This window comes from Empidonax traillii, unplaced genomic scaffold (assembly GCF_003031625.1).
Source record: "Empidonax traillii isolate 1590-97213 ecotype Southwest subspecies unplaced genomic scaffold, ASM303162v1 scaffold38:size1800464, whole genome shotgun sequence".
Lineage (NCBI taxonomy): Eukaryota > Metazoa > Chordata > Aves > Passeriformes > Tyrannidae > Empidonax > Empidonax traillii.
Genome location: NW_020955231.1, coordinates 890,281 through 903,782, shown reverse-complemented (window position 1 = coordinate 903,782; position 13,502 = coordinate 890,281). Strand labels below are relative to the sequence as shown.

The 13,502-nt window shown below is 47.2% G+C and overlaps 1 protein-coding gene across 2 annotated transcripts; it reads left to right on the top strand.

Annotated features, from left to right (window-relative positions):
* The first annotated feature begins 37 nt into the window (after positions 1-37).
* WNT8B (Wnt family member 8B) lies at positions 38-12,022 on the top strand. Of its 2 annotated transcripts, none has more exons than XM_027878143.1 (6): positions 38-61; positions 6,037-6,070; positions 7,052-7,190; positions 8,563-8,688; positions 10,708-10,850; positions 11,244-12,022. In XM_027878143.1, the coding sequence occupies exons 2-6, from the start codon at positions 6,056-6,058 to the stop codon at positions 11,799-11,801; spliced, it is 981 nt and encodes a 326-aa protein (XP_027733944.1). In that variant the 5' UTR covers positions 38-61; positions 6,037-6,055; the 3' UTR covers positions 11,802-12,022. The 2 variants fall into 2 exon arrangements, with proteins under 2 accessions (XP_027733944.1, XP_027733945.1); XM_027878144.1 differs by lacking the exon at positions 38-61 and adding an exon at positions 5,113-5,150.
* Positions 12,023-13,502: the final 1,480 nt, after the last annotated feature.

The window sequence follows — 13,502 nt, the reverse complement described above, 5'->3', positions numbered from 1 at the left end:
ACATGGACCCTTATCTGGTCATCTTCTTCCTCACTCCCTTCTTCCAATCCTGCTGTGCCTGGTGAGTATCGAAAGCACCTCAGTCTGTGTCACAGGCAGGTGCTCTTCCCAGATACCCTAAGGAAATTCCTCTTCACCTTCCTAAATATGCCCTCCTTCCCATTTAGCTCAGTTCTGTCCTTAATGGAACCAGATATTTAACTAAGTTCCAACACACTCATTGGTAGAGTGTGAAGTCCCCCTTTTCCCCTGTGCCTCCCAAGAGTAACTATGGGCCAAATCCTGAGCTGGGGTGAAATAGAGGAGAGCGAATGCTGAGGACCTAGCCCCTCACTTCCAACTGGGAAGTTAACCCAACAGAAGAGCAAGGCACTTGTTTTTCCAGAGGCTCACAGTCAGCTTGTTTCTTGTCTTAATCAATCAAAGGGGGCTTCTCTCACACTCCCTGAAGAAGAACGTCCCTGATTAAGAGCTCAGAGCCAGCAGGGGTGAGTTAGATCCACAGGATTGTCACTCTGTGTGAGTAGCCTGAGATCCAGGCTCCTTGGCAGACACAGGGTCAGAATTACATGCCTGAAATTCACGTATTAAGATTTCTTGGGGAGAAGCTTTTGGTACGGAGATTGCTACAGTTTGGTTTCCAACCACTTGAGTCCCGTCAGACCAGTTCCACTGTGCACAAATCTGTGGCCATCTCCTGTGGACTTGGTATGTCCTAAGGGCAGTTTTATATTTATTTCCAGAGAAGTTCTATAAGGATGAATAGAAAGAGATTATACTTGCATCAAGTCTCATATCATTCCTTGCAGAGTATATCAGTCCCAAGTCCACCCAGGGCATGGGCTTTGTAGGTATTTTTTCCTATGTGATTTTTACTGAGAATCCAAACTTTATTATCAATTGTTGTGATGCCCTGGGGAATCTGCAAAATTGGTTATCTCTAATGGCAAAGAAAATCTTTTTCTGTTGAATGACTAAAGTCCCCTGCCTTCGCCATAGCAGAATTCTAGGGTTATTACCATGGATGGACAAATCAAAATTATAGAAGGAGAAACTACAGAATAAATGGGAACTCGTTCCTGCTATCTGAGAGTGAGATTTTCTACTTCCTTCATTAAAAGAATGGGCAACAATTTGTACATGTCTAAATACTATAAAGCAGCACACTCAAGATAAATCTCCCCTCTGGGACAAGGGGAATATACATGTTCTGCAGAAAGGCTAGGCAAGAGCTCATGCTGATTTTATTGTTATTTTTCTGCCCTACCTATATATGTGCCTTGCTTTCCTCAATAAAAGCTGGTTTAGAATGCATTAAAGAAAAAAAATCAACATTTTGAAGAAACAGCTGCAAAGGAAAGAAAGTTCAGTGTACAAAGTAGTCTTAAAAATGGAAATCTGAAGCATTTTCAATCCAAAGTTGGATGTTTAAATTCCTTGTCTGCTTTTCAGAAGTTTTTATCTAAGAGAAAAGTTTATAGATCAAGATAACCCTGCTTCTCTCTGCATATTGCTCATAGATCATGAGTTCCTGAGAGAAAGGAAAATTGCAACCTTTATTTGAAATTATCATTTTACAGACACTATCCCTTAACTATTGAGAAAAAAAAGCAAAGTTTGCGGGAATCATAAAATAATTCTGCTTGAAATTTGTGCTGGTTTTCTTTATCTGATCCAACAGCTTAAAACACAAGTTAATTTTCTCCTGTGATTTAATGAAAAGAATTGGGAGCAGGTGAGGAGGGCAATATAGAACAACAGAAATTATTTTTTATATATATGTGGCCACTTCCCTCCTCTGACCATGGATTAAATTCTACCATTTAATTGACCATACAACCACTGTATTTCTAGATGATCAAAATGTCAGGGTTGCACTGAGGAACTAAAAACCCCCAAATAAAGATAACAAAATAAAGAGAAATGAAGGAAAAAAAGAGTAAATTTCCAAATGTGATTGAGTTTCCACCCAGTCTTCTATCCTGTGGGAATAATGTAACAAACTCTAATGCAGCAATTTGTTTCTAAGTGGTTTTTTTGTATACTTCAGCTGTGGGACTTCCTTTAGTTTCTAGCCTCCCATGTTTTCTAATAACCTTGGGGAGTTCATACATGAGCATGAAACTCAGATCCAAAGTGAAATTCTACCCATTTTCTGTATTTACAATGATGACAGTAAAGATCTAAATACAGCTTTATAATTTTCTAAAGAGCTGAACTAGCAGCACAGTAGCCTGAGTAGGTGGTAAGGTATCAAACAAATATTTTAATGGGAGATTAGATAAGGCTCTTAAGGCATATTAAACTGAGGAGAGGAGTGCTGTCATTGGTTAAAGTTGTAACTGAGATGGAATTATCAGAGGCTTGTTATTATTTGATATGTGTAAATATAGTGGGACAGCTGCTTGGCAGGGTTCTTTGCTTTCAGATTCAATAAAACCATGATAGAGAACTCCTGCTATAGATATTAATTGGCTTTGAGATAATTTCCTAATATCGGATGCAATGAAAATCTCTTGTCCTAGATTTGCTTTTCACCTGGAGACAGAGAGTTGCAGTGAGGGAAGCAGTGTACCCCGGCCGGGGCCCTGCACAGGCTGGGAAGGGGGCTGAGGAACTTTGTGGGTCTCCTCTCTCTACCTGCTGAGGTTTGATTCCGTGTGATACTGTCCTGGAGTTTGAAGGTGGAGGGAAAGGGGTTTACGTAACTAAAAACCTTGTGAGCTTTCTCAGAGAAGAGGAATGACTTCTTTTCATATGTGTGATTTTAAAAAGTCACCAAAGTCTTGCAGACTGGCTGGGTAACATCCACTGTGGATGCAGATAGCTAATTATTTAGGATTACAGTCTGCTTTCCTTTACAATTTACAATATGTAAATTTAGTAGAAATAAATAAATATTTTTTGTAAAAAATCACACTACAGAGAAAACAAATGAGAGATTCACTTTGTAGTGACTCCAATTTGCAGCAGAGATGATTCTAGTGGCATGGTCAATATTGCACTTCATCTGTGAAACTTGTGGCTTAATTGCTCTCTATTGTCACTGGAGATATACAGAATGGAATTAGCTAATTTTTCTTAGCTAAATCATAAGAGTAAAGATAAAGCACACAGATTCTGTCTCCATTATTATCTTTCCTTCCCTCTCAGCAATAAATAAGAAAAATTTCAGCTAGCCTCCAGCCACATGACAGTCCCAGCTCCCTTCTCCTGAACTCGCAGCTGCAAGAGTTAAATGTTGGGGTGTCAAGTGCACAAAATCCAAATGAATCCTTTACTTGTCTAAGCCCTACAAACCTGCCCAGCAGCATGCCTGCCTGTTGATCAGAGAGCGCAAGGGAAATGCCTTCTGTCTCTCTGACTGCTTAAAAATGTTTAGAATATCCTGCTGGGAAATTGCTACTGTATCATTTGCTCAGCTGCAGATGGTGAATTGGCATATCCTGAACTTGGCCTTTTTGTGAACTTGAGGTTTATCCTTGGAGGAACAGATCCTCTGCTTCAATACAGTCATGTCAATTGGCTCCTGATAAACAGGCTGGTTTGCTGTAAACCCTGAATTTGTAGATTATTATCCTCCCCCTAAAGCCACCCTTGCAACTGCTCAGATGTTCCTAATCCAAGGTGACGCCAGCAAGGGTTTGAAGCAAATACCTCTTGCACACTGTGTATTTGGGTTTTCCTACACACATAGGAAGCAATGCCTATGGGATGTATCTCTTGTTTTGGCCACAAAAGCAAGATAAGAAAGGACTTGCAATTTTCTAGTTCTTGCCTACAAAGGGGCATTTTACCAGAATTTTCTCACAGCTGCTACAAGGGGCTCAGATTCACACTGACACCATCCTGAGTGTGGTCCCCATAGCAAAGCACTTAAGGTCAAGGCAAAGGACAGGAGGGAAACCAGATGGAAAAATAACTTGTTCATGCTGCTACCCAGTTGCGTTAGGATGGGGACCCATGGAGCTTACACAGTCTGATTAGCCCCAGGTTCATGGCCCTGTGTGATGCAGGTCACCCGATGCTCTAATCACTCAGTTACAGATGCCGCCTCTCCAAGTCCCAGGAAATATTTAATTAGCTGTACAATACAGAAGCAGCTTCCAAAGAAAAATTCCTCTGCAAAACAACCATCGACTTCGTGCTAAAGTACCCATGAGCTGGAGCACAGCCGGGTCCGATTCCCAAGCCTGGAACAAAGGGAAAGGATCTCCTGCTCTTGCACAGCCCACTCCCATTTTGAATCTTTCCAAACCCGAGCTTTCATCATTATGGACACATTTTCACCAAAAACCCTGACAAAAAACAAATAAACAACCAAATTAAAAAACCACAAACAAACAAACAAAACCACAACAGAAAAAAAAAAAATAGTTAGACTTGTCAGAGTGAAGCATTGCGAACTCATTCTCTCAACTCTTTCTAAATTGTAACAGCAAAGATCCATTTTCTTGTGATTTTGACCAAACTACAGTAATGAGACCTCCTTTTTGTGGTGTACCTTGGAGACAATCTCCGTAAGGGCAGTTCTAGTGTAGGTAAAACAGACTCAACTAACTCCAGGAGCAGTTTTCTGGGGCAGGGCAACATTCTCTCTCAATCTGTCATGTGACTGATGTCTGGGCACCAGTCTTGCCTCCCTGTTTGCCCCTGTGTCTATGGCAGGGCTGCACTTGGTCCTGCAGCTTGGGATAGCAGTGCCTGCTTCAGCCTGTGAATGCTTCCACACTGTCTATGCTGCATTTGTAGCACAGAAGGAAGGTACCTTTCTCTCCCTTACCAGGAAGATACCCGTGGCTCATTTGAGGCAGAACATCATCTCGAGGAGAAGTTGAAAAGCCCAGTTTCTATCAGTGCATGCTCCATCATTTTCCCTGATCACTCACTCACCGCAAGGTCTCAATCCACTCATGACACCTCTCTGGCCTCAGTATCCTCCCCAGGGGATAACAGCACTCACCCACTTCTCTGGGGTGCCAGCAGGGGAGATGCTCCAGAGACAGTGATGAGAGTTATTTTGCAAACCTAGAGAGGCCGGAATTAGGTGTTTGTAGGAGAGATTTCTCTTTTCTCACTCCCTTTCTAACTAGAGATATTTGGAGGCTCTTGGGCCTTTTCAACATGTCAATCCTTTCTGCCATGACATGGCTAAGCAGGATTGACCCAGACATTCTCCAGATTCCATAAGGTGGTCACTGGACCACATGGAGTCCTAATGCTGACTGACCATTTCAACTGGAAGTCTTTCCTGCTGGAAAAAGACTCAGACTGGACAGCATTGGTTCAGCAAGTTCCCGGGGACAGTGTTGGAGACCAGACACACTGCCTAGCCCTTGGAGGTTATCCCTCCACACCTTCACTGGGAACACTAGAAAGTTTAATTTTGGCTAAGCACCCCCATCCCAAACCCTCAGGGCTCCCTGCAGTGTCCAACAGGATGAGGAAGACATGTATACTTGTGTTCAGCCATCACTATAACCTGACCAAGAGGAGAGTGTTGGCAGTCAGAGCTGTCCCTGCAGGAAACAAGGGACTGTGATCTGGAGGGATGCAGCTGGGACACACTGCAAAGGAGCAGCAGTGTGACCTCCTCCTTCCCTCAGCATGGTCCAGCAGGGAGAACGGTGCTGGCACTTGTTCCAGCTCCTGGGACTGGGGGACATGCTACTCCGAGTTAAGCTGAGCAGCAGTTCAGTGAGGTAAAAAGCAATGCTGGTGGAAAAGAAAAATATTAAAATAATGGGGGGATTGCTACAAAGGGTAGCTGAGCAGAGGAAAGCAAAAGGGGGGAGCAGTGAGAGGGCTGCAGCCCAGTACAGCCTGGTTGAGGGGAGGAGCGTGGGGGGAAGGAGATTGCACCATCCTGTCTCTCAGGGATCAGCAAGGGGAGATGAAGCAAAGACCAAAGGTGCCTGCAGCCAGGAGACTTCAGGCAGACTTCGGGGGAGTGAGAGAAGAGCTCTGGGATGCCTGGCATTCCCCAGGCCCCTCCACCATCACCCCCTCCCTGCTGACACTGTCTCTGTCTTCCAGGTCAGTGAATAATTTCCTGATGACGGGCCCCAAGGTAAGAGAAATCCCTTTGATCTCTGTCCCTGATTCCACTAAACCCAGGGAGGGAGGGAGACAGAGAGACAGGGGCTCCCCTCCTTACCCCTTCTCTCCACCCAGCCTTGGCCAGAACTCCTCTCACCCTCAGATTTCCAGCAACAAGGCAGAGAAAGGCCAGGAAAGACTTGCTACAACTGCTTGAACTACATCAGCCCTGAGTAATACTGATCTGGGGTTCTTTTAAGCTGGTTGGGGCCAGATTCTGGAGATTTGTCTATTGACACCAGCTGAAGCTCTCAGCTGTCATCTATTGCTTCCTGATGATCAGGTTGGCATTAGGACCCACACTGATCCAGCTGGAAAGTACTTTCTGTAGGCCCTGTAAAACATACTTCCTCAAGGAGCACCACTATAATTGACAGGACTTGATTCAGTATTTTTGACCCCCTACATCCTTGCTCTTCTCTTTCAAAGGCTTTTTTTTCCTAAATAGAACCAGTTGTAAAATTTACCCAGTTTCTGTTCTGGCTCTTCTCCAGGAACACCTCCAGGTCCATCTAGCTCTTTCTATGACTCTCAGTGCACTGGTAGAGCAACCTTGCCCCACAGCACTGGCTGTCTCCTTGGGGCTGTGGTGAAGAAGGAGACAGGCTGAGGCAACCTGCTGGCCTGGAGATTTCTGATCTCTGAGCAGAAGGTTTTGCCTCCTCTAATGCTGGAGACATAAGGGGTTCCCCATGGCAGAGGTTGGCTGGCACAACTCCCAGTGTGGCTAACAGCCAGGAGCTCAGCCTTCTTCCCCTAGGAGGCTTAGGCTCCAACCCAGCACAGCAGGAAATACCTTTGCTGCTGCTGCTGGTGAGCTTCGCTTCCCAGGGAAGCCAAGCCTGGGAGACCTCCTGAGCTCTGTGTGTCTTGTGTCTGTAAGATGGCACGCAGGTTATTTTCAGTTGAAAATACACGTCGTCCCTGTGCTGACCCACTGCTCTGCTCCCAGGCCTATCTCATCTACTCCAGCAGCGTGGCGGCCGGGGCGCAGAGTGGCATCGAGGAGTGCAAGTTCCAGTTTGCCTGGGACCGCTGGAACTGCCCTGAGAGGGCATTGCAGCTCTCCAGCCACGGTGGGCTGCGCAGCGGTAAGGAAAGCATTGGATACCACTACTGGGACCCCCTTGCTACAGGTTAGAGCCCGTGGCCCCCCTCCTCTCTTCCCAAGTGCCTCCTTTACTTCCCCATCCCCACCTGGGATGCGCCTCTCCCAGGAATCCCTCAGAGGGATCTTTCCAGAAGACCCCTTCACCCATCAGCTCCCACACACACTGGGATCTAGCCTCAACACAAGGCAGCCTCTCAAAGCCAGCACCACCTCTGGACCTGCCAAACCCCAGCTTGCGCAGGACAACCTACACAATTGCCTTCCCACAAGGATGCACTGTCCTGACCTCCACATGGGCTGCTGGACATGCCATGCCTAGATGGTGTCCCAGGGTATCACAGGGAGGCTGAGAAGCAGCACAGGATAGTGGTGTGGCAAGCAGAGGGATATGGCTAAAGAGAGTAGGAAAGAGTTCATCAGTGGCTGTGCTCTGGCCAAGATACAGGAGAAAAGTCTTCTCATAGCCTCCAGATATCAGCATCTCCCTGGGCCAAAATCTAGCATCCTTGACCTGGGCCATTGCAGGGCATGGGGCTGTGGTCATTGTCACTGTATCCCATTCCTTACCTGTTTGCAGGCCAAAGGAAATATTTCAGTGCATATCTGGCTCTCTAGACCCATGTATGATGCTGGGCTGAGCTCATACCTGCCCTGTAGAGGCAGGACCTGGGTGTGGAGGAGAGCCTCAGGCCTCTGGTGGGACTGGCAGCAGGTTAAGGGACCAGGGCCCCAGGCAGAGGTGGACAGAGGTTTCAACGTGGGGCCTTGAGGAGAGAATTGCAGCTCAAGTCCCACTCTGGGACCCAGAACAGATTCCTGAATCATTCTTGTCAAGTCTGTCTGCTCAGATCCACACCTTGCTGGTATTAAATGAAAGCCAAAGGCTTGGTGAAATCAGCTGATGATCCCCACACCGATCCTGGTGGATAGGTATGGTCACTGCTCAGAGCCCTTCCAGCAGAAGGTAAGGCTCGAGAGGGCTGTCGGGAAGAAGCTCTTTGATCCTTGGAGAGGGCCCCTTCCCTCTGGTGTTAGTGAGAACTGGGGGACATTTGGCCATCTGTGCTATAATGCCATTGCTGAGCTCCCAAAGGACAGCCAGGTGCTATCTCACCCACACCCTTTGAAATGGCATGAGTCAACCTGGATCAAATTTGGGAGCTTCTGTCTTCATGCAGTTTAAGCCCAGACTAAGCTAATCTGACATGTAGGTCCTACTCTCCACCCCACAAAGCCCTCCCCACAGCAGACCTCTTCCAATGCACACTCCTGCATGGCAGGAGTAATTTCTAACAGTGGACTTGCTGTGAAATCCATAGCACATCTGCTCTCTTTGTGTTCCCACTTGACAGCGAACCGAGAAACCGCCTTTGTCCATGCCATCAGCTCTGCAGGTGTCATGTACACACTCACCCGGAACTGCAGCCTCGGGGATTTTGACAACTGTGGCTGTGACGACTCCCGCAATGGACAACTGGGTAAGGAAAGATGAGCTGCTGCCCCTTACTCACGTCCCAGGGGGCAGGAGAAGGTCTTCTCTGCTCTGCTGAGGCATGCAGAAACAACTCTGCTTCCTGGTCCCCACACCTGGAAATAATGCCCAGAGCAGAGCTTTGCCTGCTTAAAACCAAAGTGATTCTGAGGAATTTGGAAGTAAGCAAACCAAAGTACCTCTGTGGAAGCTAATTGAGGCACCTCCAATTTACACCAGCTGAGGCTAAGCCCTTGATGCTTTCCATTACTGTCTAAATAAGCAGGAAAGTAGAAGGAGTTGCAGTTCCCCTGGTTCAAATCAAGAACTCTATTCAAGCTGCTGGAGCAAATGATAGTATCATACGGGCAGAGGAGCGGATCTGATGCTTCTCAGTGGCGGTCTTGTTAGAGCGGTACTGATCAGGGACCTCGGGGCTCCCAGACTGCAGGACCAGGGTGGCCCCAGAGCAGAATGACCAGGTGGGAAAGCAAGGTGACACTCATAAACCTCTACAGCATTTCTCAGCATTGTAGGCACACAAGAGCACAACCAGGAGAACCACTGTGGCAGCACACAGCCTTCACACCATTCATGTCACAGTGGTACCCAGATCCTCAGCCACTAAGCACCCCGAATGTGGAACCCCAGCCTGCACTGCTCTAGCTCTCCACTCAGCTCTCACAGAAAACACTGACATTTAGGTTTTTTGTTTCGAATGGAAAGAGGTCAAATTTCAAATTATCAAAATCTTTTAAAAGCTATGCCCTGCCCAGCCAGTCAGTATGTGTTAGTTTATGACAAACTCTTCTAGAGTGTCCAGTAGTTAGTAATTCACTTTACTGGCTAATAGTTTTGAAAACAGCCACTGCTGCTTAGGTTTGGGAATGCCTATCTCTAGCAGAGAAAGACTTTTGGGCAATGACACACCAAATTTTATCTTCTCTGGAAAACCAAGGTAGTTATGCTACTTTTCCTTTCCCGCAAGCGTATCTGTTCTTCATGAAAATTTTCCATTGTGAATTAGAAGCTTGTAAGTCATAGGAAACTTTTGGGCGTGACCAAAACAGTGTGATTTAATTCAGCCATTGCACTGAATCCAAGTTGGTGAAAGGTTTCCATTCTCCCTTCAGTCCCAGCTCTTGATTTGGACTTCATCATCCACTGCAATTACCTACCTCCCACGAGACACTCCTACCTTTCCGTGGGAGAGGGGCTGCCCTGGGGAAGTCCGGGCAAGGGCCAGGCCTTTCAAGAGAGGCACAAGGCCATTAAACCACAACTCCCAAGATGTACTGCTAAGGCATTTTAGGGTCAGAATGTTCCAGATTTCAAATCTTCATAAATAACTTGGCATTTTTCTTTAGGAGTAAAAGAAGCAAAGTGTGTGACGTTTTTCCAGTCAGCCGAGCTAAGTTATCAAGCTCCCACGCAGTTAGGGAAAGTACCCTGCACATATTTTTGTGCAGCTTCACAGTTTTGTACTGACTCCTTTGTTTCTTTATGATAACTGGAAAATTAGACCCTTCTAAGATGCCAAATATCATCCCAAAAAGAGTGCCAAAAAGAGGGACTTCTCAATACATATGTGCCAGGCTTAGGCTGTTTCAGACAGAGGGGAATCTGTTCCCTCTGACCAGGATGCCTCGACCAGTTTGCTCATCAAAGTTAGCAAGGGGCTGTCCCTGCGAGTCAGATTGAAGGAGCTCAAGTCAGGGTTTGAGAGAAGGTGATTAAACACCCAAAGGCTTATCTGTATGGCTGCTAATGCATGATAATTGTCAGCTTCTGAATCCTGCTTTATAGAAAGCCTGGAAACCCCTGCATTTGTTGTACAGGACATACCCCTTTGCTGCCTGCCTGAGCCACGTTATGAGCTCCAGGGACAGGCATCTGGGAGTATCGTGAGGTCTGAATTTGCCCCAAAGCCTCCATTCCCTCTCATCACTTCTGATACCCCAGAGCCAAAAGCAAGGCAGGCAAGGGGCTGGTTCTCTGACAGCACACATCTCATCTCCTCTCTTAGGGGGGCAAGGCTGGCTGTGGGGAGGCTGCAGCGATAACGTGGGCTTTGGGGAAGCCATTTCCAAGCAGTTTGTGGATGCCCTGGAGACTGGACAAGATGCCAGAGCTGCTATGAACCTGCATAACAACGAGGCGGGTAGAAAGGTGAGCACCTCTCTCCCTCCAGACCCGACAGTGCATACCAGATTGGCTCTGGCCATTCACCTTGAAGAATTACAATTTGCTGTAGCTAAAAACACATATGCAGAAGAAACAACTTCTGAGGGGATGGCAGCAGTACAATGTGATGTGTGGTATTTGATCTAAGGTAGCAAAGCTTTGTGATTATAGTGATAATGGTTTTCTGCAGTCCTCTTTCTCCAAGTTTAAGGAGGAGAGTACTGTGGAAAAGCAAATCTGTGAGCTTCAGGACTATGGTGCAAGGAGGGTTGATGGCAAACTCCTCACAGGCCTGGAGCCATGATTCTGCATGCACTGCAGTAGATAAACAACCCTCTGGGCTTTTTCTTGAATCCCCTCTCTCTGCTCACTCTGTAGGCAGTTAAAGGGACCATGAAGCGGACTTGCAAGTGCCATGGTGTGTCAGGGAGCTGCACCACCCAGACCTGCTGGCTGCAGTTGCCCGAGTTTCGGGAGGTGGGAACTTACCTCAAGGAGAGGTACCACAAAGCTCTGAAGGTGGACTTGCTGCAGGGGGCAGGGAACAGTGCTGCCAGCCGGGGTGCCATTGCTGAGACCTTCAGCTCCATCTCCAAGAAGGAACTGGTCCATTTAGAAGACTCTCCTGACTACTGTCTGGAGAACAAGACACTGGGGCTGCTGGGCACAGAGGGCAGGGAGTGCCTGAAGAGGGGCAAGGCGCTCAGCAAGTGGGAGAAGCGGAGCTGCCGGCGGCTGTGTGGGGACTGTGGGCTGGCAGTGGAGGAGAGGCGAGCCGAGATGGTGTCCAGCTGCAACTGCAAGTTCCACTGGTGCTGTGCTGTGCGATGCGAGCAGTGCCGCAAAAGGGTCACCAAGTACTTCTGTGTCCGCAAGGAGAAGCGGGAGCGGAGCGGAGGTGGCGGGGCCAGCCACAAGCTCAAGAGAAAGCTCTGACTTGCTTCCATGGTCCTGCCTGCCCCTCTCCTCTCCTGCCCTACCCATCAGCCCCCGGCACCATTTCCGTTTGGCCTAGTTTTGTCTCATTCCCATTGCTGCCTCACTGGGGATTGGGCAAGGAAAAAGAGCGTTGTATGAGTCCCCAGGTCTTGGCCACACAAGGCATTAGTGCAGTGGGTGATGACTTCTGGGGAGACCTTCAAGTGTTGAAAAAACAAGGTGAGATTTGGTCCCTTCAACTCAGAGTCACTATCCAGTGTTGCTAACCGGTTTTATCTCTGAAAACACAGGAGGTGGCTCCTCTGCTTTTGTTTGATCCTCAAACAACCACCAACTCTGGGCTTTTGAGCAAGATCGACACTTAGGAAAGCACAAGGAAACTGAGATGACACCAACAGAGTTGGGCAACTCAGAGCAGTAATCCCTAAATGAGAAGAGGCTTTTAGTACCCTAAAAAATAGAGGCACTAAAATAAAGTTGTTATTGCCGAAGCCCTACACCATGAGGGAATAGAAGAGGCATGCAACTCCTTCCTGCAGAAAGCCAGAGTCCGGGAGACCCACTGCATCACTGTCCATCCTTGGACAGCTTTGGTAACCTCTCCAGTGCTTTACTTTGCATTTGAAATGGCAGCAACAAGACTGAAGCTACTGCTTGACCTGCCCATTAAACAGCTGTCCAAAAAAGGGATCCCATCACTTGTTTTTGACATGCTTTCTGTGTGTCTTCTAAGCCTTCAGGTCTGGTGTCCCTTTTTACTCCAGCATTCCTGCCAAAGCCCCTGAATGATGCCACAAAGATGCCCTCACACTTATTTCTGCAGTCCCTTTTTCCTCCTAAATCTCTCCTAGAGAGGAGCTGCCAGCTGAGCCCCTTCCCCACCTCCTGGTGTACTTGCCAAGCACTCCTACTCTGTCAGCTAACTAACTAAATACTTCCTCGTAGCCTGAGAAAATAATGTCAGTTACTATTTAAAGGTGGTGTAAATAGGAAAGTGAAGCACTTTGAAGTTTAATTTATTGCACAGTTACTGTGATGTATACATAACAATTTTTCCTCTACCGCTTATTGTATATATTCTATAGGCTAAGCAAGCAGCGGGAAGATTTGCATCTCTGTTCCCTTGGGGTAGGGAGTTAAGAAGCTGACAACTGCAGGACCTGGGGAAGCTCACTGCACCATCACAGCCATCTTCCCTGGGGCTGTGATGTTCTGTCTTCCTTCTTTGCTGCTTCAAGCGTCCTTTAGCCATATAAGCCAGCAGAGCTAAGTTACTGGCCATTAGACCTGTCTTATAGCCAATATTTGTAAACCAATAGCCAATGCAATAAATCAGTAGCCAAGTGCTTGCAAAATGCTGTCGTGTCTAAGTAGTTGGGTGTTCTTTCTTCCCATTGCATCTGTGGGTATTTGTAGTTTCAGTCCTGGAAAACCCCATCTGCTTACCCATCTGTTGAGCCCAGGAAGACCTGACCAGTCTACTCCATGCAGCACAACCTTGGGTTCTACCAGGAGGGGAAAGGGTGTGCTCTCTTCTCAAACTTTCTTGAGGGTGCATCCAACTGTAGTGCAGCTGCCAGGAGGAAATGGGATGGGAGGGGGTGGGCAGGCAGGAGCCCAGTTGCCCACTTCATAGCTCATATATTAGAGACACTCAGTCTGTATGTGTCTCTGTTATGAAATAGCCCCTTCATTATT

Bases quoted from the DNA above. Each gene is read 5' to 3' on its own strand.
- WNT8B (XM_027878144.1), top strand. From the start codon at position 5,125: ATGTCAATCCTTTCTGCCATGACATG. The intron at 5,151-6,036 runs GCTAAGCAGGAT...TCTGTCTTCCAG, and splicing joins ATCCTTTCTGCCATGACATG to GTCAGTGAATAATTTCCTGA. The intron at 6,071-7,051 runs GTAAGAGAAATC...CTCTGCTCCCAG, and splicing joins TCCTGATGACGGGCCCCAAG to GCCTATCTCATCTACTCCAG.